General features: G+C 39.7%; 2 protein-coding genes across 2 annotated transcripts; both read right to left on the reverse strand.

The window, feature by feature from the left end:
• Window positions 1–1083: 1083 nt before the first annotated feature.
• Window positions 1084–8975, reverse strand: LOC131256317 (rust resistance kinase Lr10-like). The gene is made up of 4 exons (XM_058257275.1): window positions 8873–8975; window positions 5802–6913; window positions 4948–5016; window positions 1084–1137 (listed from the first exon to the last, which is right to left on the reverse strand). Exons 1-4 carry the CDS (start codon window positions 8973–8975, stop codon window positions 1084–1086), a joined length of 1338 nt encoding a protein of 445 aa, XP_058113258.1.
• Window positions 8976–14378: 5403 nt separating this feature from the next.
• On the reverse strand, window positions 14379–20605 carry LOC131256727 (ACT domain-containing protein ACR11-like). The gene is made up of 10 exons (XM_058257743.1): window positions 20359–20605; window positions 18978–19032; window positions 18782–18901; window positions 18194–18288; window positions 17351–17435; window positions 17187–17246; window positions 16417–16472; window positions 15729–15834; window positions 14908–14976; window positions 14379–14635 (listed from the first exon to the last, which is right to left on the reverse strand). Exons 1-10 carry the CDS (start codon window positions 20484–20486, stop codon window positions 14573–14575), a joined length of 837 nt encoding a protein of 278 aa, XP_058113726.1. The 5' UTR covers window positions 20487–20605; the 3' UTR covers window positions 14379–14572.
• Window positions 20606–22309: the final 1704 nt, after the last annotated feature.

Here is a 22309-nt window from a genome sequence, read left to right on the forward strand (position 1 = left end):
CCAAATTAAGTCATTGACACGAATAAATCAAATTGTGTCCGGGCCGAACACGGGCTATAGAGCCAGATGGCCCCACCATACTTGGCTATCGTCCATAAAGGTCGTATATCGCCCAAGGAATGACCAAAAATTCTGAAACTTAGCCAAACCCTTGGTCTCGCTGGGCTTGCTGTCCTATGAGGATGTCAGGCCCCGAGGATGCCCAGAAATGGATGAACCATGCTGTCCTACTGGCACTTGCCAAGTGAGACTCGCTCTAACTTAGCCTAAAACCGATGGTTTAGAGTAATCATGACTAAATCTTCACTTTCACCGATTATAGATAAGCCACACTATGAATGTATAGTTAATTCAAACCCTAATCATTGCCCACGAGAAATCTCACTACCTAATTCATTCCAGAAATGTCCCGATTTTCTGAACAAGCTCTAAACCGCTCGTTAGTGAGCCAGTAGTTCCAAAACTATAAAATAATGCCCGTCTTACTGGGCTCGATGTCCATTGCGGGGGTTGGACCTGAGCAATGTCCAGAACCGCTCAACTTGAGCCGAAGGACGAGTACATGAGAAGTGCAAATACCCTAAAGAAATAAGCTGAAACTTAAGTGAATTGGGTCGTCCACTCTTATACGAAATTGTGGCTTTCGGACCGTCAATTCACAACCAAAATTGGAGTACCGATTAATGATATTTTTCTGCTCATATCCGTATAGTCGCGGTCCCGATCGACCATCGGTGACTGTTAAACAGACTTTTAATCATATCCGTTGATTGACACATCCAAATGGAGGGCCGATTATATCCATATTAGATCATCATTAGGGCTAACTATCCTATGGTGTATATCGACTTGTACACCCCATAATGGGCCCTAAAGGTTAGAAAAACTCTCCCATAGGGCTAGTATAGTAAAAATCCAACCATTATGGTCATTTACACCAAATCTGGCACTATATAAGGGCTTCATTTGGGCACCCCCTCTTCCCATACGAATTTGCATTTTCAAGGGAGAGAGTGAAGAGAGAAGGGAGAGAAAGAAGAGAAAGAGAAGGGTGAGAGGTTGAGCCGTAGTTGAAGGTGGGGCCTAAAGGAGGTAGAGTCTTGCAACTCCTTCCCTCTTCCTTAAGAAATCCCCCACCTACAACCACAAGAACAACTCTCCGCCAATTGAATAGGTAATCACTCTTCTTCCTTAAAACCCATTATGTTCAGATAGGCCTTGCATGTATTCTAACATGCAAGTACAGTTGACTCAGGATCTCTACAAATTGACCCGCGAGTTTGGCAAGTCTAGGTCGACTCTGCAAGCTCTTGACGATCTGTAGGTGCAGACCATTATCCTTAGGTAGCCAAGTACCAATTTTAGGATAAATTTAATGATTTTGGATGCTAGATTGATGTGCATGCATGATTTAGAGTAAAACCTATATAGAAATCTATTTGATAAGTATACCCATTATACATGAAATCGTAAATTGATGTTTGATTGCTTTTCAAATTGTTTGGGCATGAGATTTGTGATGAATGTACATTATTGCATCTAACTTTTACATATTTTTCCTTGTTGTATGCATGATTGAATTTTCCTACACTATGTATGATGTGTGATCTTTTGATTTTTTTTATAGTCCGACACCACACGCACACATGTCTGATTTATGTTGTTAGGAGTAGTGGCATTCATTTTAATATCTTGAAATCTCATGCTTTGATGAATTGTACGTTTTATTCTATCTGTACTTGAAGATGAACTCTTAGCTGCATAGAATACTATTAAACATAGCCCATTCCCTGGGTTGATCAGGAATCTAAGATTAGTAAGGGTGGTCCCGTTGGTTGGGCCGTCCTGTGACTAGATCGACTAATTTGGACAGATGCGAATGGGCAGCAGTAGTAAGACTACATGGGTTGCATGCACCCGATGTCATACGTTTCGAGCTCGCCTAAATTTGGACGATCTAGTCCATCGAATGACCGACCGCGTTTGTTAACCATATTTGCTCACACCTGTTGGAACCTGGAACACCCCTCACCCACTAACGCCCATTAATAACGGTTAGTAAACTGATCCACAGGCTCATGAGCTGGGCATGGTGGAATGGGACACTATATCCGTGCTGTCGGCCTACGCGGGGGTGGCGAGCCTCCCTGTAATGATCCGCGGGCGATCTCGCTTCCCAGCACTCCTCACGTGCTTGCAAATCGGGAGTGAGGAACCCGATGGGATCAAGGATCTTGGGGCCCTGGCCTCGCGCGTTGAGGGGTCATGGCCTCACAAACGAATGAGGGCATTGATATCGTCGGGTGTACTAGTTTCCCAACCTATTGGATGAACGGACTTAACTAAAAACTCAGCTAACACATTCATAATCGCATTGCATTAGTTAGGTTGGCGACTTGGCAGTTGAGGTCGCAATGAGGGAGTGTTGGTCACGCGTGATCGTAAGATGAAGTTGCTCGAAGGAATGTTATTGCGAGGACATGCATCATACCATAATTTATGCATATGTATTAATAAGTTTAGTTAGAGCTGTATGAATGTATGCTTTTCATTAAATTTATCATAAAATTAATATTTAAGGTAACTTATGGCTAATGACTCCCACTGAGTTGATCACTCACTCCCACTCTGGAACGGTGTTTTAAAACATCAACTAGACTCTTCAATAGTTGCAGGTGATGCTGAGTTCGATGAGCCGTGTGGCGCAAGCATAGATGAGGAGGATAAGTTATCCTACTTCCAGCTGATGGGCGGTTCACCATAGATTTAGCGGACGGATTTTGGATCGCTGAGTAGTGGACTCAGCGTACTATTCTTATGGACTCATATTTTTTGTATTTTACTGAACGACGCCTTGTGCGACCCGTCGATATATTTTGTAGACTTGTATACGTTAGCCGTTTTCATTTCAGTAGACTTGTTGTGATTATGATTCATGTTCCAAATAATTCCATACTACTCATTAAACTGGTTTAAGCACAAAACAATAAAAATGGTTATAAGTGATACTCGGGAACTTGGGAGTCGAGTGTATGCACGACCCCCAATTTTCAGGGCGTTAAAAAAAGTTACAATAAAGGCATGTGTAAGGTATTGTCCTTGGACGGGGTGTATCCCATGTTTTCTAATACTATGTTTAGAATATATGCATTAAAAAATAAATCCCAAGATTTACTTGCAAATTACATTTGGATTGAATCCATCACAAGACTCATTTTCCATGGGATTAGTAATCCCATCTCACACTTTCCAACACAATGCTCATTTTCCAAAGCCTACAAAGTTAATTTTAATCTCATCTCATATTCCTTCCAAAAATGTCATTCCCAATTTCAAAGTGGGATTAGTAATGCAATCCCATTTAATACAACTTAATACCACTGTCCAAACAGGCCCTTGGAGGTTTTAGGCTTGATTTTACATGGTGTTGCCCACCTCAGTTTTGAAACTTCCTGATTTCTGGAGGCCAAGGAGAACCTGAGGGACCACAAATGATGGATGGATAAGATGTCATGTGCACATCATGGTAGCCTCATACATTATGTTGTAGGCGAAGCGTAATTGGCAAAGATTTGTAGTAACTATCAAAATAAAGAGCGTCATCCTTTTTCGTTTAGTGGGCCATCATAGACAGAAGGTCCGGATTGTATCTAGCCGTTGGATCTTGGTCAATGAAAATACTAGGGAAGGAAATTACAAGTCCAATTATTCAGATATTTTCAAGCACGCTTAAATTATAGATTAATATCTCTTGGTTCACACCACACAATTTCACGAGTGGAATCCACTCGTAACGTTCGATCCAAAGGCATTTTTTATGTTCGGCCTATCAACGATGAAGGTGGGGCCCACATCGGGGTAACCTAGATTAATCTACTCAGTTTATTGGATGGCTCTTTTCCCCAATAATGCCCCTATCTGATTATCCAAGCCATCCAACGTAACAATTATATTTAATTGGACTGTTAGGATTGTCTGATGGGAGTTTTTTTCTTTTTTTTTTCCACACATCCTCAATCAACGATGGGGCCATCATATGAAAAGTATGATTTTCAGGCATCCATTCATTTCGATGGTAAATTTACTGAAAATTTCTACAAGTATACTACATTCTGATGGCCAAAAGTGGCCCACTAACAAGATGCAAGAGAAGTAGCTGAAACTGATTATGTTTGCGTCTTTTTCTACTTTTTTATTGATTAGGATGGTGTTACATTTTTCTAGTACACTTACCCGGTCGACCGGAATTTTTATCGAGCCGTTTGGTGATTGCGACATCCACCGGTATTTCGGCAGGAAAAGCCTGCTTGGGGAATGCATTTGGGCATATGGGCCACATGGTGTCTTTTAAATGGTTTAAAAACTTGCCCCATCAGTAGTGGCCGGCCGCCTCAATATGTACCACAGGCGGTTAGAAAGAACCTGCAATGTCAATGCAATCGAAGGCCTACATTAGCGGCTCTGTGACCTAATATAACAATGATAAGGATGTGTGCATACACATATATATACATCATTATCATCATCAAATTAGCAGTTCTCCCAGCCATTTCAAGATTGGAAATCATGAATGGAAGGGTGCAAAAATGCAAGAGCATGACCTTATAGAAATGTGTGTATATGTAGGGCACAGATGCATGCATGTATGATACATATGCCAGTAAAATTTATTTAGATAGTGAGCTGGACAAACTCAATGATCATTCTTAATCTAAGAATGATCATGAAGTGATATGACTAGTGGGGCCCACTAGCCCCACGAGCACATGATCATATTGCTGGCTAGGCATGATCATGGGATGACATGCTTAGTGGGCCCCACTAGCCCCAGGAGCCCATGGTCATTCTGAGCTTGAGAATGACCATGGGCTCCTGAGACTCACTAAGCATATCTTTATCTCTACAGTATGTGACGATAATCTACACTAGATTGTTGAGACAATTTACCTGCTGTAGAGGCTTGATGATTGCTTTACCCCAATTGCTAACATGTAGCATGGATTTTTTTAGGAGAACCTGCACATAGAATCCAACTTCTGTTTGGATGCACTATTGAATTAAATTGCAATAATTTATTTGTAAAAGTTGAAATAACTACCTTATGTAATACTCGCACCAAGAAAGTAGCCCTTTCAAGTTCAAAGTAACATGTTTGGATGTGCAATTCACTAAATCGCAATTATTAATCTATTTAAGTTGAAATGAACAAATTATAATTACTTTCACTGGCATTGGAAACAAGGAAGTTCAACTCCAAATTGTAGCTACATTACTTTTAGGTTGGGAGTTAAAGGAATATTGAGGCAGTTTGGCTCGAGAATCAGACTAGAGATCTTTTGGATGTCTAGAAAATAACTCATGTGGAAATCGCATCCATAACTACGTACATATTATTTCTTGTGTTTGGGCTCCTAAAAATACTTGGAATTGGTTTCCTGATGAACTAGTTTGAAATTTCCAAGGTAGTGAATTCCCCTCCAATGGTCATATTTTCAAATTCCCTCCCACATATATAGCATAATTCTTGTCAATCCTTTCTAATACCCAAATACAGCTTTTGGGTTCTATGGAATTTTCTCACTAACAAACATCAGAAACTGAATATCTTTCTCATGTATTTTAATTCCCAGGAAAAAAAAAAAAAGGAAAAATCTTAATTTAGAACTTTTTAAATTTCTCGCATCCAAACGACCGCTTGAGCATTTTCAATGATAATAATCAGGGAATCAGATATTCATCAGTCGATGTCGAGAGAACCAAGTTGAGATCGCAGAGAACCAAATAGTAGTATTCGAACTAACCAATGGAGTTGAGATCCTAGAGTTCCGAGAATTATCTGACGCCATTTGAGGGAAAGGATTTGGTGGGGCATGCAAGTTCACTTCCCCTTCCAAAATCTTCACAACAGTACTCATCGAAGGCCGGAGCTCCGGTCGATGTTGGACACACCACAAAGCTACCATAGCCATTCTCTTCACAGTCTCTTTATCTTTTCCATTGATCGCCAAACGAACCACCATCTCCTCCATTGCTCCTTCCTCAAACTTATTCCAGACGTACCTCGGCAGCCATTCCAAGCTCCCAGAGTTTCTAGAATCCAAATTCCGCCGCCTCCCAAGAATCTCAAACAACAACATTCCAAAGCTATAAACATCACATTTTGGAGTGACCGGAAACGGCAACCACATTTCTGGAGCAGCATAACCTGGAGTTCCCTTGAACCCCGACATGGGCACATGCGTCGCATCTCGGCTGTAAAGCTTGGCTAGCCCAAAATCTGACACCTTAGGTGACAACTCCACATTGAGCAATACATTCCCCGGCTTTATATCGTAGTGAATTATTCTATCTCGGCAATCGTCATGCAAGTAAGCAATGCCCTTTGCGGTTCCAATTGCAATGCTATAGAGCTTCTCCCATTCGATCTTATTCTTCTTCTCTCTGTCAAACAAGAACCCGTCTAGCGAGCCATTCTCCATGAACTCATAGACTAGTGCTTTCAATCGCTTGTCGAAGCAAAACCCATAAAGCTTTACTAGATTGGGATGGTGTGTTCTCCTGATCAAACGCACTTCTGCCTCGAACTGGCGTTTGATTAGCTTATTCGAGCAATCACCGTAAAGGACTTTAACGGCAACCGGCACGCCATCTTCTAACATTCCTTTGTACACTACCCCAAATCCACCTTGACCCAGCTTGTGCTTGAAATTGTCAGTGATGATCTTGAGCTGTCGCGACGAGTACATGACCAGCTTCTCTTTGATGATGTCGATGATCGTGGCATCGTCTGGAGGAGCCGATGAGTCCCGTTTGATGTCTTCATTTTCTCGGATGCAGAGATACAATACCACACCGACGATGATGACTGAGGCGATGATTAAAAGCAATTGATAACATGAGAATCTACTGCTAACTAGAATGATGATTAATGGGCATGATCATGTATTAGAAGTTAGAACCATACCAAAGCTCAGTTTGTAGACTGTTTCTACACAAAGCCCATTAATTTTTAATGGCCTATCAAATCAGTAAGCCATTTGTTGGGTAGGTTGGTGGACAATTTTGTGCTTAAATCATACATGCAATCTCAGTTTATGAACCATCTCTACCGTCCAATTTGGGCAGATTATATCAATCTTGATGTCCACCAAATGAGACTGCTGGTAGTTTGAGTGTGATGGATGATACACTAAACTTATGAATCACTTAGATATTGTCTACTTAGCATACAAGTATTTCAAATTAAAATGCACAAGGGTCACAATTTAGATGTATCATGAAACAAAAAACACACTAATTTAGTTATCTAACCATAGATAGGTAGACATTTATTGGATGGTTAAAGAGATGAAACATCCAATGGTCTCATTTCAACAAACAAGTGTACACAAATCTAATAACAAAGAAAATACAAGAAGATTTGGAGATTTCTCTAATGATTTTATGTATATTACTTTAATCCCAACAAAAAATTTATAGTGGTTAATCATCCTAAGAAAAAGAATTACACTATATATGCATAGAAAGTTACTAGTGATATGTATATAAAAATGAAGTAAATAGTAAAACTATACATGAAAGGGAAAGATAATCAAGATAATTAATAAATTCTTTATCATAATTATCAAATTCGGTGGTTGGGATCGCTCATTTGGATTAATGTATGCCACGTGTGCAACTTCTGAGTGCATGCAAGTGTCAAACTGTGCTAGAGCATCAAATTAACTCTCTTGAAAAAAATTCATAGATCGGATTGGGTGGCTGTAGGGTTGTAGTTAGGTTATGAGTCATGGCGTATTGATTGGACCACGGGTCTCCAATGAGTCTAGTGCGACTCGACTGAGTTAACTTGGACTAGGTCAGACTTGATCCGGTTTGGTACCATGAGCCAGTCACCCCCGACTTAGGTGAGTGGCAACTCGACTGGGGACAAAGTCAGTCGAGTCGATGAATCTTAAACCATGGATTGGACGCGAGAGATGATTTATATACTACGTTTCATTATGTGATTTTTGTTTCTCTTTCTTGCTACTAATGTTTAGACACCAAGATCAGTGTATGAGAATGACCCATGCCAGAATTTCTTTCAGGCTTGGGTTTGATGAATTTTAAGTGGGTCGGGTTGGATCAAGTCAATGTAAGACTCTTATCAGGTAGGCCACACATGATCATCGGTTTATATTTGACCGTTGAAGTATTCAGATTGAGCGATTCAGTGAGCCTCACTACCGTTGTGATCATTGTAAATAAGTTTGGGACGAGATCCTTGAATTTTAGTTCCTATGTATGGTTATTAAGATAGATATGGAAACTTACGATGTGGAGACCCGAGAGGGGAGAAGTATAACGGGTGAGCTTCTAACCCGCTTTCCTATGGATAAATGTCTTAGATGGCCTCACCAAAACAAGAGAAAAAACCCTAATCCAATTGAGAGGCTTTCATGAGGGTGAGAGGTGCGGAAGATGAAAATTCTAGTCAGCTATATCAAGAAATTAGGAATGTCTTTCCAATCAGGATGCTTTTAAGATTAAATTGTTGAATCTTCGTTATTAATGTACAGATGATCCGTCAATTCCATAATATTCAGGGGTCACGGGTCGGTCAGGCAGGCATTCTTGGCCAGTCTAATAAATGGGTCGGGCATGGGCTGACCAAGACACGACCTGAACTCAACATAAATATTGCCACCCCTGATTTAGCGTCAGGGGCAACTACTGTGCGTCTGTGCCACATCCGATAAATGGTAGGGCCCACCATATGAACAACCTGAGCCGTCAAACCCTACGGTCGGAAACCATGTATGTTTTCCACGTGTATCTTTGTGCACGCGCGTGTGTGAGAGAAAGATAGAGAGAGAGGGAGGGAGAATACCAATTGCGACGAACGTTAAGGTTACATATAGGATCTGTACAGTGTCGGTCATTGAATCCAGTGGCTGCGGGTAGAGAGAAGGAGAGAGAGATGCCGTGGACATTGAAGCCTGTGGCTGCCGGCAGACAGAGAGAGAGAGAGAGAGAGAGAGAGAGAGAGAGAGAGAGATGTGAGCTGGCGCTGTTATCGTTCTTACGGACAATTTGTAGGTTGAACTGGTATACTCTATAACACCTGTTGTAAGCACCAGGTACAACACCCGATGTCTGTGGGCCCATCGTATTGTTTGTGTGACATCTAATCTGTCCTTCAGGTGGTTCACTCGAAGTTAGTCCTTATCGACAGAAATCAGCCCGATCCTCTAGTTATGTGGGCCACACCATAAGGAATAATGGAGAGTGGATTCCAACCATAGGTTTCATTTTCCTATTCCATCCAACCCGTTTATCATGTATGACTCACCAGGATAAAGGGACACTCCAAATCTGAGCATGACCCAAAACTTCGGTCAGCTACTCGACGGGAAAAAAATGTAAAATCCACACCTGAGTTTTGGGTGTGGCCGACCTGAGTCATGGATCGGGATGGTTTTCAAAAGTTATAGTGAAAACAAGGGATTTCATATGATGGACGGAATAGATTTCACACAGAGAGCTCGGGTATTGTACACCGTTGCGTACAACAGATGTTGCGGAAGATTTCGGTCAACATTTTACAGGTCAGCAGCCCGAGCTTCGTAAAATGCAGGACCCGCTTGACACTACCATGCAGGGGCTCGTTATCACCGTTGGATGGAAATCATGTAGACATCTGGACCATTCATCAGGTTTTATACACTATAAATATATCCTGGGCTGAAAAAATAATAATATTGGTCTGCTAATTAGGCACATCACGCTTGTAAGAGAAAAATGAACGGTCGGAAAAAATATCCAGCTCTCAGAGTTAAACGTACGTGTGGGCTCACTTGATCAGTGTACTATCTTATTTTTGGCTTATGGCATGTTCAAAGTTTCCACTGCTTAAGGAATGGCCCAGATCCATCGCACGTTTGACATTTGATGGTGAGGAGGAGGTCCCACACGGTATTGTGATGCGGACCCGGGGTTTTGTCAAAACCCCGTAATGTTTATATTACACGCGACCATTTCTTTACGTAGTCCGAAGCATTTCATCTACGAGTCCTAGGTAAAGCTTATGTACAAGTTATTCGCGTGGGGCCCATCATCTTTTTCTTTTATCTCATCCAATTCGACCATCAGCATCATTTCACGATAAAATTTGGACGCTCCAAAAATCATGTCGATCCAACCATAATGTGGGCCATGTCGTGAATCTTGATGTTCTTGGATGTCTGTCCATTGTTTTTAATGATGTGGCTCATATAATGATTTTATAGCCTAATTTTCGTAACACCATATCATCATAGACGTGATCACGTGATTCACAGATTGGATGGAATTCTCATAACTCGGGTGTGGCTCTATCATAGACAACCATGGACAACCGTCCAAACATTTCCAAATTCAAGTGGTGCCCACATAATGGTTTAGATCTGCCTGATTTTTAGGTCGTCCAACATTTATGATAGGGGCACCTGATAGAGAGGTTTGTAATCCATACACCCATCCTGGTGGGCCCCACAATAGGCACATGTAGAATAATCTCATTGTACAGTGACTTGCAGATGAACCTGCCTCTTTGGGGTCACCGTCGCTCCGTTGCATATTCGAATATAGAGATTCTAAAATCCATTGACGCCGGTTTCTCTAGAAGTCTACAAGTTAATTCGCTTATGTGTGGGGCCTACAATACACATGCATTGAGTGATCCCCACCGTCGTTATGAGATTCCACGAAATCAGTCATATTCAACCATCATTAGCTTGGCCACGTACCATAGAAAAACAATGGATGATCACCCAAAAACCTCGAAATTCATTTGGTGGCCCACGTGATGGTTGGATCAAATTGATTTTTGACCTTTTCAAATTTTACGGTGAGGAGAGGCTGCTGGACAGGTTGGATGCCATACACACACCAGGGTGAGCCCATATGTAATCCTCTACAAGTTAGTACATTGGTTCAGTGATCCAGAGCGCTATGTATGGATTTGACCGTGGATGTAAGAAAAAACTTCTTGATAGGAATATCTTAACCATTCAATTATTGTTTTGTGAAAGGATAACGGTAGAAATAAAGTAACGGTCCACAGATAACAGACTAAGGGCTGAAGATTGGAAGGATTGGATCTTCCAATCTAGGAGATTTTCAGGGTATGGTCCATCTGGGGTGGAGCCCTTCATATTAATGGTCCGGATCACTGAACCAATGGGCCCCACTTGTATAAAAAAACAGACAGTCAAACGTGCCAAACAGCTCTTTCACAATGTATAGCAAGCCCAGCTAGGGCTACTCGCGAATAAGTCTTGCTCTAGCCGTGCGTGTTGTTCCTAGTCCAGACCCAGCAGGGTCCAGCCAACATCCATGGCCCACTTGTGAAGTTGAATGTAGATCAGCGATGATCTTTTCTAAATTTCCTTTCTTACATACAAGGAAGGCCCACCTTGATAACTGGACTGTTGAACCACGGCCCACATGATGAGCAATCACTAAGAAAATTTGCAAAATCTAGATGCGGATTGCGTACTTGTGTAAACTCTGTGAGGGCCACCGTGATGTATGTGTCTTATCTACACCGTCCATCCATCTAATCAGCTCAAGCCCAAAATTGGAGCACATCCAAAGCTCAAGTGAGCCATACCATAGGAAACAGTGGGAATTGAACCCCTACGTTGAAAACTTCTTGGAGCCCACAGAAGTTTTGGATCAAGATGATATTAATTTGTGTTTATCCTTCATTCATTTCTTTGGGATCTTATAAAGAGATTGGATGACAAATAAACATCACTAGCCATCCCAACTCAGGGAATTGATACCAAGACCTCAGTGTTGAAACGAGGTATCTTTCACTCAATCTACCACTTGAGCTATGGATCTGAGTGTTACATGGTCTATATTTCATTGGGCCGCATTAGTCCATTTGTTCCATTGATCTTTTTGAAGACCCCACCAAACACATCGATTCTTTTCTGTAAGAGATTTATAAAATTGAATTTCAAACGTTTGCATGGTGCATAGGCAGCGTTTGGGTGCACAAGTGAATAGAATTGCAATATTCATAACGTCATGGTAATGATTCTTTCAAGTCAAACCTGAAAAGAAATGTGATTGCAATTTGGAGCCTAGATGGTCAGTGTGAATGCTAGCGAAGGCAATTACAATTTGGATTTATTTCATACTTTCGTTCTGCTCAAATAACTTTAATACTCTGACATAGTGTGATAGATGATATGCAGGCACTTTGAATTACTTACAAATTGCATACATGACATAAAAGTAGCTAAAATAAAGCTTTTCAAATTATGGGTACCAGTTTAGATGTATCATGAACCAAAAATTGCTCTTGTTTGGTCATTTGATAAGATTAATGGACACTTATTAGATGATTAAAAATGAAAAATATTTACTTGTCCCATTTCAACAAACTAATATTGATTTTTACAACCATGCTGAAATTAGATTAATACTAAAGATAAACTTTAATACTTTGATAAAGTGTGACGGATGATATACAGACACTTGGATATTACTTACAAATTACATACATGACATAAAAGTAACTAAAATAAAGCTTTTCAAATTATAGGTATCAACTTAGATGTATCATGAACCAAAAGTTGCTCTTGTTTGGTCATCTAATCGAATTAATGGTCACTTATTAGAGGTTAAAATGAAAAATATTCATTCGTCCTAATTTAATAAACAAGCATTTTAGGTTATGTAGAGCCTAGATGAGATGTATTGTTCATTTGGGATAATATATATTATATCAAAAGAGAGAGCTGTTATTGTATTTAAAGTTGCTTCTTTATCTTTTAGTCTTTGAGCATACTAAATTGATTTGAATGTATGAATGTACTGAAAAGAAACCATATAAATCCACGTATTGAATGTGATTTACATACTTTCTCTTTTTTCTTTTGATCCATATTGATGTGTGTGGTTAAGAAGGGATTTCTTCTCTCAACAGTATCCACGAATCAAAGGCTAGGATTATTCAACCAATCTAATTTTAGGACTTAATTTATTAACAGTGGGCTCCACAATTTAGTCAGTTTAATTTGAGTTAATTAATGTATGCCCAACTGCTTCCGTGTGAAACATCATAGGTGCTAGAGTATCAAATAACTACTCTTAATACTAACATCATCCTAATCGGAAAATTTTATCATTCAAAATGAAATAATACTAGTGACTAAAGGAAAATTATGCAGACAGTCTTCACACACCTGGCGACATGTGTGCAAGATCCAAACCGTCCATCAAAACCACCATGGCATGAAACCTGTTGGGCTTTATAAATCAATCCCACTAAGATTCACCCCTTACAGGGTACTATAATCTGATGTTGCTGGATCCATCAACCGCTTAATTCAATCGCCCGTTCGCCAATAACGCCCTCTCAGATTATCCTAGCCATCCAACAAAGACAATTACAACCAATGGTCCACACTTAATATGACCCACCAGATTTGTCAAGATCATCTGATGTGGGAGCATTTCATGCATCTCCAATCCACCATGGGGCCCACCATATGAACGATCCAGGTTACCACACGTATAGCTCGTTTAGGCTGAGAAAATGCTCGATCGAACATTCTAACATGAACATATATATTGGGTAATGATATATACAGATCTAAATGCTGACACAAAATACTAAAAATTCTCCCAAACATGTGATACATAAATTGATGTAGAGCGGATAGTGGACACCTTCATGGCCAAGATGGACCAAAGAAGGCCCAATCGGAGGCAGAAGTGATCAGGACCGTCATAACCCAAATGCAGGCGTATGCCGCGTTATCTCAGAAACTGAAATGAGTTATTCGACGTACAGTATATGATTTTGGAGTATGAGAAGCTACTTTAGCCAACCAACCCCGCTATGCCGGGTTGCTCACGCCGAATTTGTGAGATTCCATTGAATCGACGGTCGAAAGTCCATTTTAATTTCATTTTTACTATTAATAGTAAGTATTAGTTGGATCATAACTCTTGATCCTCTGAACTTTAGGAGTCGTGCCCAACATGAAAAGGGCTTAGAAAATTTAGGAGAATAATGTGATTGGGCCAAATTGGACACTTGCTATTTTTTGCCAAAAACCATGAAGTCTAGTAGAAATCATGACCATATATAAATAATAAGTTTACTATTTATAATAACTCACTATTTAAAGTATTGTAATTTCGTTTTTATCATCAATTAACTTATTTTTAAATTTATTTCTATTTTTCCTCGTGGATTCGAGGAATCTCTCTAAGGAGTCCAAAGAAACTCCGTGGATTCGAAGTAATTATCCCGAAGAAGACAGTGATCGACCTCATCACATCCATCCCTGCGTCATAAATGATTATAGGAAAACAGTCTTGCAATCGGAACGTGAGAATGGTAACATAAGTAGGTTGTGTTTACATTGATTAAAATGGTATTACATTTTCTTCCTTTAAACTTATTGGACCTAAGAGAATTTCAGAGAGCGGTTTGGTCATAAAATTGGCTGCTCTTTTTATATGAAAAGCCTACTTGGGTGCATGCATTTTGGGCAAATAGGCAACATGATGTCTTTAAAATGGCTTAAAAACTCGACTCCTCAGTGCTGGGCCGCCTCAAGAAGTACCGCAAGCTGTTAGATAGAACCTGCAATGTCGAATGAATCAAAGGCCTGTGTTAGTTTCCAACAGAACAGTATAATACAGATATGTGAATGTACATTCATATGCACATACATAGATATATACATGCGTACATACGTACATACATTATGTACCTAAAGCTTGCATAAATGTGAGTGCAAGGAAACATGTGTATTTGTATCTGTACGGGTTCATGTGTATGTATATACTAGCATACATACATACATACATCGGCATATGTGTACTAGAGTCCACCTAGAATGTGGTACATTTTACCATTTGCAGAGGCTTGATGATTGCTTTGTCCCGGTAGCTGACGTGGAACTTTGCCTTTGCCAAGAGCCCCTGCAAACCCAAAAATTCAAATGTCTGTGAGGATGGAGATTTAGAATTTTGGTACTGTTTGGCTGCCACCACAAAATCATTCAAGTTTAAATCTGCCACCCTAACAGGAGAAAAGGTTGAATGCTGTTTTCCTAAAAAAAAGAAAATTGAAAGGCGTTGTTTTCCTACCATCTTATCGATAGAAATGATATGACTCTTCGTTGGTCTAGTGTCAATCTACAACTAACTGACAACTCATCTCCTAAAATTCTAGGGTTTTTACATATATGATTTTGAAAATTTGATTTTAAATTTATTTTTTTGATTTGGAAGGTTATCCCATTAATGGAGGAAAACCTATCAATTGTACACTCTATATATACTTCAAATGAATTCTCTCTCATTTCACCTTGAGATAAAAGATTCCCAAACATTTTTACCTACACACATGTGCACCGGAGACATCTGTGTGGAATCCAAGCCATCCACATGTCACACCTTGATAAGTATGGTGCCCCAAATATCATTTCCATCTAGAATTTACGTGGGCACACAAGCATTATGAGAAGTATCCCTAAAATGACCAAACTGTAGCCACCTCTGATAGTACTCAAACCGAAATATCCCTAAAATGCAGTTACATTCCTTTCAAACCAAACTTGAAAGTAATACGATTGCAATTTGGACATGCCTAGTTAAGTGAACAAACTATTCAATTCAACTCAATAGTGCATCCAAATGCAATCGTAAACAGATAGGGATGTGATTACAACCTCCGTGTCGAACTCTCCTGATTCGACTGCAATGCTTATGTCTGTGATGGCCGTAACAAGGTCCACCAATAGTCCAGGGCGGTCCACAGTCTCCACGTATAGTAGGCTGCAGGGGAGAATAACATGTTTATGTCAGCTGCCACACATCCAAGCATGTGAAACCGGATTATTCACGCACAGGAATTCTTCTCACTTCAATAAGTGAGAAAATGTTCAAAATACAAAAAATAACAAACCCATTGCTGTAGCATAGGATTAGACCGTATCTATCTATAGAAAATCCAATTCTGTATCACTTTACACTGTTTGGATGCACTATTGGATTGAATTGCAACTTATTCGTGTTAATAAAATGGAAGTGACCAAATTGTATTTACCTTCTTTCCTATTGATATTGAGGGAGTTGGGCTCCAAAATGCAGTAATATTACTTTCAAGTTGGAGTTGAAAGGAATGTAACGGCAACCGCCATTACAATTTTCCTCTTGTTACAACTAATTTTTTGCAATTCAATTCAGTTGTGTGCATCCAAACACAGGACACGGTCTAGAACTTACTCGCTGCCCTATACAGGCCCTTAGGGCCACTTTTTAGTAAAATTCATGTGTTTGAAGTGAAGGGCCTTGAATGGAATGAATTAATAAGGTCATGAACTAATCATTGGATACAATTGCAGTGCACACACATACCTTCGATCAGGGCCGTCATCATAGACACGTACATGAGTTGCAATGTCCACATCAACCTGAGCTCGGAGAAGTGAAGAGAATAGAAAACATAGGTAGATCATACAAGGCCAGATACATATAATGGAAAGAAAGGGGAAAAAAAAAAATCTAAGTGAACCTTTGCATTGATACAAGAAAGTTTATGGTGTGTTTGGTTGTGTCAAATATCATGAAATTCAATGATATTTTTCATCAATTTAGATTGATTGGTCATGAAATTCAGTGCCAACCAAACACACCATTAAACAGAATCAAGGAAAGAACTGCATATACAAACAAGAGATGAAGTTTTTATAGGTTATAGACTTTAAAAACTGGTCAAAGAAATTATAACTTCGAATAGCTATTCGAATTGCGAGCACCCATCTGCAAACACCAAAGGACAAGAACCCCAGATCTGCATCCATGTGAGACCCAGACCGTTCATCAGGTCAACCCCAATGGTAGGCCATAAATGTGAGTTGAAAGAGTAGAGTTGATTTGCATTTTTAAGCTTTCCATTTATTATTTTCATACAACTCTGGCCCATATAAACAGAAGATAGGCCTGATTTTGACCAGGAAACATTAGCCATGGGTCCGTCTGAAGAACTACCAGGATTCTCACATACGCGCTGCATGTTTGCACATGTGGGCTGCTTTTGTTTGGATTTGCCAATGGGCATTTGCCCCCATAACTCTGCACAAGGGCAATGCCGGGACCATTTCCACCTCCAGCACTGAACAACATACCTTTTGCTTTGGTGGATCAATCCCAAAAGCCTCTCCCATCGCTAATTGAGCGCTTGATTCCTGGTCCACAAATGTTAGCCATCCAATAAAAATGATACTTTAGAAAGTGATGCATAGAAGTCTACATATAGATTTTGTAAGTCAAGGCTACTACAAAGAATTACCGGATGATATTCAAGCATATTATTGATGATTGTCAGGCGTATTGCCTCTAGTAGCTCCGGATTATCAACTTTCCGGCCAGTATCCCTGAAGAAAAACAAAATCACTGAAGTCATGGGCCACATCCATAAAACACCAATTAGCTGTAACACTCTAAATGTGTTGTAAGCAACAACAACTACAACATAGGAATAGTAGGATTCTGAACCCTAGGGATCATACAGCTTGTCAATTTGCAGGATTTCATGCATGTTAGGCCCATGGTTCAGTCATCAGATCATTGATCTCAAGCCCCAATATCGATGGTGAATGCCCCAAAAGCCTCCCTGACAGAAGTTCCTAAACCTTTGATCAATGGTCTCAAAATGTATGGTTCAAAATAGTACATGGATCCAAGACTAGGGACTTCCAAACTGGGAGATTTTTTGGAGCAATCATCAACAGAAGGCAGTCTGATCAATGGTCTGGTGAACCGAACGGTGAGCATCATGTCTACTGACCATGGAATTTTTGCACATCGGCAAACATATGTTTCATGAGGCTCAGGACCCAGCAATTTGTCGCCAGAATAAACTTCATAATCAATTACAGCAACGATGCAAATGAAGCAGAACTGCCCATATTTGAATGACTGAATGAATCATTACAGCAATCAAATCATCACGAAAGCATGTGATAAGGCATGGAATTCAGTCACATCGACATCTATACTCTACCAAGTTATCAAATGTTTCAATAGATCAATGCCCATAGGCTATACATACTTCCAAATTCCAATGCCATTGTGAAACAAAAGGATTCATAAAATATAAGTCTTGTATTTTCTAATATGATGCACAACATACGCTCTAGTGATGGCGAATGTGTTGTGCTTGCCGGAAGAGTCCAAGAAGACTTTTGCCTTGACGACATTGAGTCCTAGGTTCTTAAGGGCATTCATCTACAGCAGATAAGAATTTTGTTAGCCGAAGATATACGAAACTGTCCCAAAAAAAAAAAAAAAAAACATTCTGAGTCTTCCTTCAAACCAGCATTCTGTACAGATGAAGCCCACGTATTGGCCCACCTTCAGATATGCTTCCATTCATTGGTAGAATTTTTCTGTTGCATATGGCCCATGGGCTATTTCATTTTCAGAGAAAAAGATCATAGTTCTTGCAAATTGCACTCTTGGACCCCCTATTTCAGTAGTCAATGAGTACAATGCTCAAGGACTATAATCCAGGCCACCAATTACCGGGCTACTAGAATTTTCTGATTGCAGGTAGAGTTTTCAATGAAGCGCCCCACCGGGCCCACTAGACAAGCGGTATTAGTAACTGAGAGGTGGGTCCTACCTGTAAAGACTGCTAGATTAAACAGAAGCATTAGCGTTGTTTAATCCCTCTAGAGAACAAAACCATGTTTGTATTGGGAAGAATGCGGTATCATACAGTATCGAGAAGGGCCCCAAGGCGGTCGCCGAATGTTATCTCGACAATGGTCGCGTTTGGATCTGAATCCTGATCTATGATAACTTTAGGAGTAGGAACTGTATCACTAGAACTTCCTCCCTGCTAACATAAGAGCTTAAGCATGTATGCAATTGCAATGCTTATAGATCACAACAAATTCATGGTTGTATTCTACCTCCACAGCAGTCGGGGATGCAGCTTGTGGCGTGTTTGGAGGTGTGCTTGACAATCTAACAAAAGCCAACTACAGAATCAACGTCGAGTAGATACTCAACCATGTTAGGAATCAAAACTAGAAAGAAGAAACATGCATTCACTATATGTTCAGTGAATGTGAAAAACAAAAGGAGACAAACAGAATATCGGACATGTAACGGGCCATCGATTTCAAGACATCTAGTGAGACCAACACATCCATACAAACATGTAGCATAAAACATACAAAGTAGAAGAAACTCAGAAGAAGAATTATAGTCTCCTTCGTTCATCAATCGTCCTGATCCAAAAATCAATACAAATTGGGCCCATGGTTTGGAGATCCAGACAGTTGATCTGACCAGGCCCCATAACATTAACAGTATGGATCAACAAACCAATAGACCCTACGGATATGGACTAGGTGCCCAAAACGGGAAAAACAGAATTGCCTAAAAATGGAAAGGGAATATTCATACATTTTCAGTGGAAAAAAAAAAATACTCAATTAAAAAAAAAAAAAAATTTAAAAAGTAGATAAAACTGAGTAAAATACAATGTGTAATACTTAGACTGAATTCAATGCCTAAAAAAATAAAACCAAGTAAAAATCAGAGGAATCGCCTGGGCCCCAACAATTAGTGATTCAGATCATCGGTCTGATGGACATCACACTGATGAAGGATGTCCAAAGATACAGAAGAGTGGAAGACCCTAGCGTCCGATCTTTGGCCTTTTCCAGATCACGGCCGTATTTTTTCTTAACCAATGGCCAGCGACGGAAAGGTTACCGTCTCCAGATCATGTCACATGACCACAATTCAGTGGCCAGATAGTTAGTCTGATGGGTCCCACACTGATGGATGATGCCCAAATATACAGAAGTGTGGAAGAGCCTAGCCATAAGATCTACCTAGCCATATGATCTTTGGCCTTTTCTCCAGACCACAGCCACCAATCGAAAGTTAGGATATTTGTGGCATCCCCCATCCAACGTGTGGTTCATCAGATCAACCGTCTGGATCACCAAACCATGGGCCCCACTGTCGAGACTAAGTTCTCATACCCTGATGACTGGATTACCCAAATCAATATAGAAAGCAGAGTCCCCAAAGCTTCCATTGATTACCAAAATAACCGAAATTCTACTAACATCAACAGAATTTCAAATAAAAATTCATAAACAAAATTTAAATTTAAAAAAATAAAAAATAAAAAAATAATAATAATCAAACCAATGGAAACAGAAACAGAAATGCAAACCACACAATCTACAAGCATTACTGACACCATTTCAGACAAATTCAAGAAAAACATGTAAAAAAAACAGAACACAATACAAGAAAAAACCATCAATCTACCTTCCCTTATACAGAATTCGACACTGCTGAATAAGATCGGAGCGGACACAAAACCCATTTGAGAGCCGTGGATTGTCGACGGGCTTCAGACCAAAGCAAGCTCCAAAACTCCCAGCTGCCATAGCCATTGCAAGCTTTTTCTCTTTCTCTCTCTTTCTCTCTCTCTCTTAAAGCGAGCCTCCGAAGATAATGGGTGAAATTATCTGAAATTCCACATCTCTCGATATTTCCGGATAATGGAAAAAAGCGGAGGACGGATGGAAGGCCACTGTCCAGCTCCCTTTTCCACACATGAATTTCATTTGGCAGTTGTTTGGCAGTTGAATGGCGCTTTGTATGAGCAACTGCGCTAGCGTACCTCGCGCTTGCCACCTAACGGGGGTCACTTTCAAACCGATAGCCACGTGGGTGGATTTTCATGGGATCCAAACCGTTCATCAAATACTATTCTTTATTAAAACCGTTTATTTAAAAATTCATAATAATCCAACACTTTTGTAGAATACAACATAGGAAACAGTTGGGATGGAACATCCAACATTTTTTTAGGGCCCACCGTAGTTTTTAGATACCATCCAATCCATTCATATGATGTAACTCCTCATGTTTACATAATTTTTCAAAATTAATATCATTTAAAAACTCGTCTGGGTCATATCAAGTAAATTTATAAGTTTCAGGTATACATTTTTGGAGTAGCCCACATAAGCTTTTAATCGACCTGAATTTTTGGATCAATGACAAAAAATGGGTGATGTAACTGATGGATGGTACGGATTTCATGAGAATTGATACGTCTATCCCAACAATGGAGAATCAAACCCCAGTAGGTATCTAGCCAAAAGTAGCATGCGTTTTCCATTTATGATCTCCAAAACTTTGATACTCAGGTAAAGTGTGATGGATGATACGCAGGAAGTTAGGGACTGTATATCTGATAAAAATATCTAATTACACCGTCTAAATTACGATTCCCTGGTTTAGATGTATGATGAAAAAAATATTACTTTTATTCGATTATTTAAATGCCAGATTGTTGGACATTTACTGACCGTTAAAAATGAAGAATATCCAATGGCTCTATTTCAACAAATAAGTGTCCACGAATCAGAGGTTATGATTGTTCAAACAATCTGATTTTAGGATTTTATCTTAGATACAGTTGGATACGTGATTTATCTGGTTTAATAAAATTTAATTTATCTCAGGCATAAAATTTTTGAGTGCCTGCGTATTAACCGTTATACGCTGGCTGAGTATCATACATCACAGTGGGGTCCACAGAACTTGGTGACGTCACTTCAGTAGCGAGTCACGCTACTCAACCTGTTTATGAGAAGAAAACTTTGATACTCTGGAGGATCGATATGTTCATACTCATGCACATGAAAGATGTTCATTAAGTATATAAAAACTCTAATAAATTGGTCCAAATCGTGGGAGACGCTATAGATGGGTCAGAAGTTGAAAAGAATTTACTGAATATGGGACAAACTCTTTGTTATTGGGGGACGTATAATGGACGGATAGAATGTAAAGAATTGAACTGTCCATATTTAGTAAGTAAATGTAGCAGAGGTTAGCCCAATTGATCTTATTAATGGGATACGGCCCATATAGTATCTTTACTTGCATCTAGGAATCTGTTACGTGTACAGATGCTTTGTGCATGAGTATGACTTGTCATATCCTGCCGGAGTATCAAAATAACTCCTCTGTCCTTTAGTTTCCAGTAGTTGGCAATCGATAGAAGTTAGGACTGTCGGAAGTAATGCGTTTTATCCTTAACGTGGAGCGGGAAGAACCGAGATATGATAAATCCATCACTCTAGAGACTATACCTGGAAGTTTTTTGTGTCTATCTGAACCGTCCATATAGCATATCTCATTATAGATAGGCTATTTATTGAAAATTCAACTATTTTCATGCAATATACTTTCGATTTCTGGA

Source organism: Magnolia sinica, chromosome 9 (assembly GCF_029962835.1).
Source record: "Magnolia sinica isolate HGM2019 chromosome 9, MsV1, whole genome shotgun sequence".
NCBI classification, from domain to species: domain Eukaryota; kingdom Viridiplantae; phylum Streptophyta; class Magnoliopsida; order Magnoliales; family Magnoliaceae; genus Magnolia; species Magnolia sinica.

Excerpts from the sequence above, each read along its gene's own strand:
- LOC131256317 (XM_058257275.1), bottom strand. The coding sequence starts at position 8,975 with ATGTCCACGGCATCTCTCTCTCCTTCTCTCTACCCGCAGCCACTGGAT. Across the intron at positions 6,914-8,872 it reads CTTAACGTTCGTCGCAATTG|TTAGCAGTAGATTCTCATGT; the intron begins GTATTCTCCCTC and ends TCATCATTCTAG. Across the intron at positions 1,138-4,947 it reads TCATCAAGCCTCTACAGCAG|GTGGGGGATTTCTTAAGGAA; the intron begins GTAAATTGTCTC and ends TTGTGGTTGTAG.
- LOC131256727 (XM_058257743.1), bottom strand. The coding sequence starts at position 20,486 with ATGGCTATGGCAGCTGGGAGTTTTGGAGCTTGCTTTGGTCTGAAGCCC. Across the intron at positions 17,247-17,350 it reads ATATGCTTGAATATCATCCG|GAATCAAGCGCTCAATTAGC; the intron begins GTAATTCTTTGT and ends TTTGTGGACCAG. Across the intron at positions 15,835-16,416 it reads GATGACGGCCCTGATCGAAG|CCTACTATACGTGGAGACTG; the intron begins GTATGTGTGTGC and ends TCTCCCCTGCAG.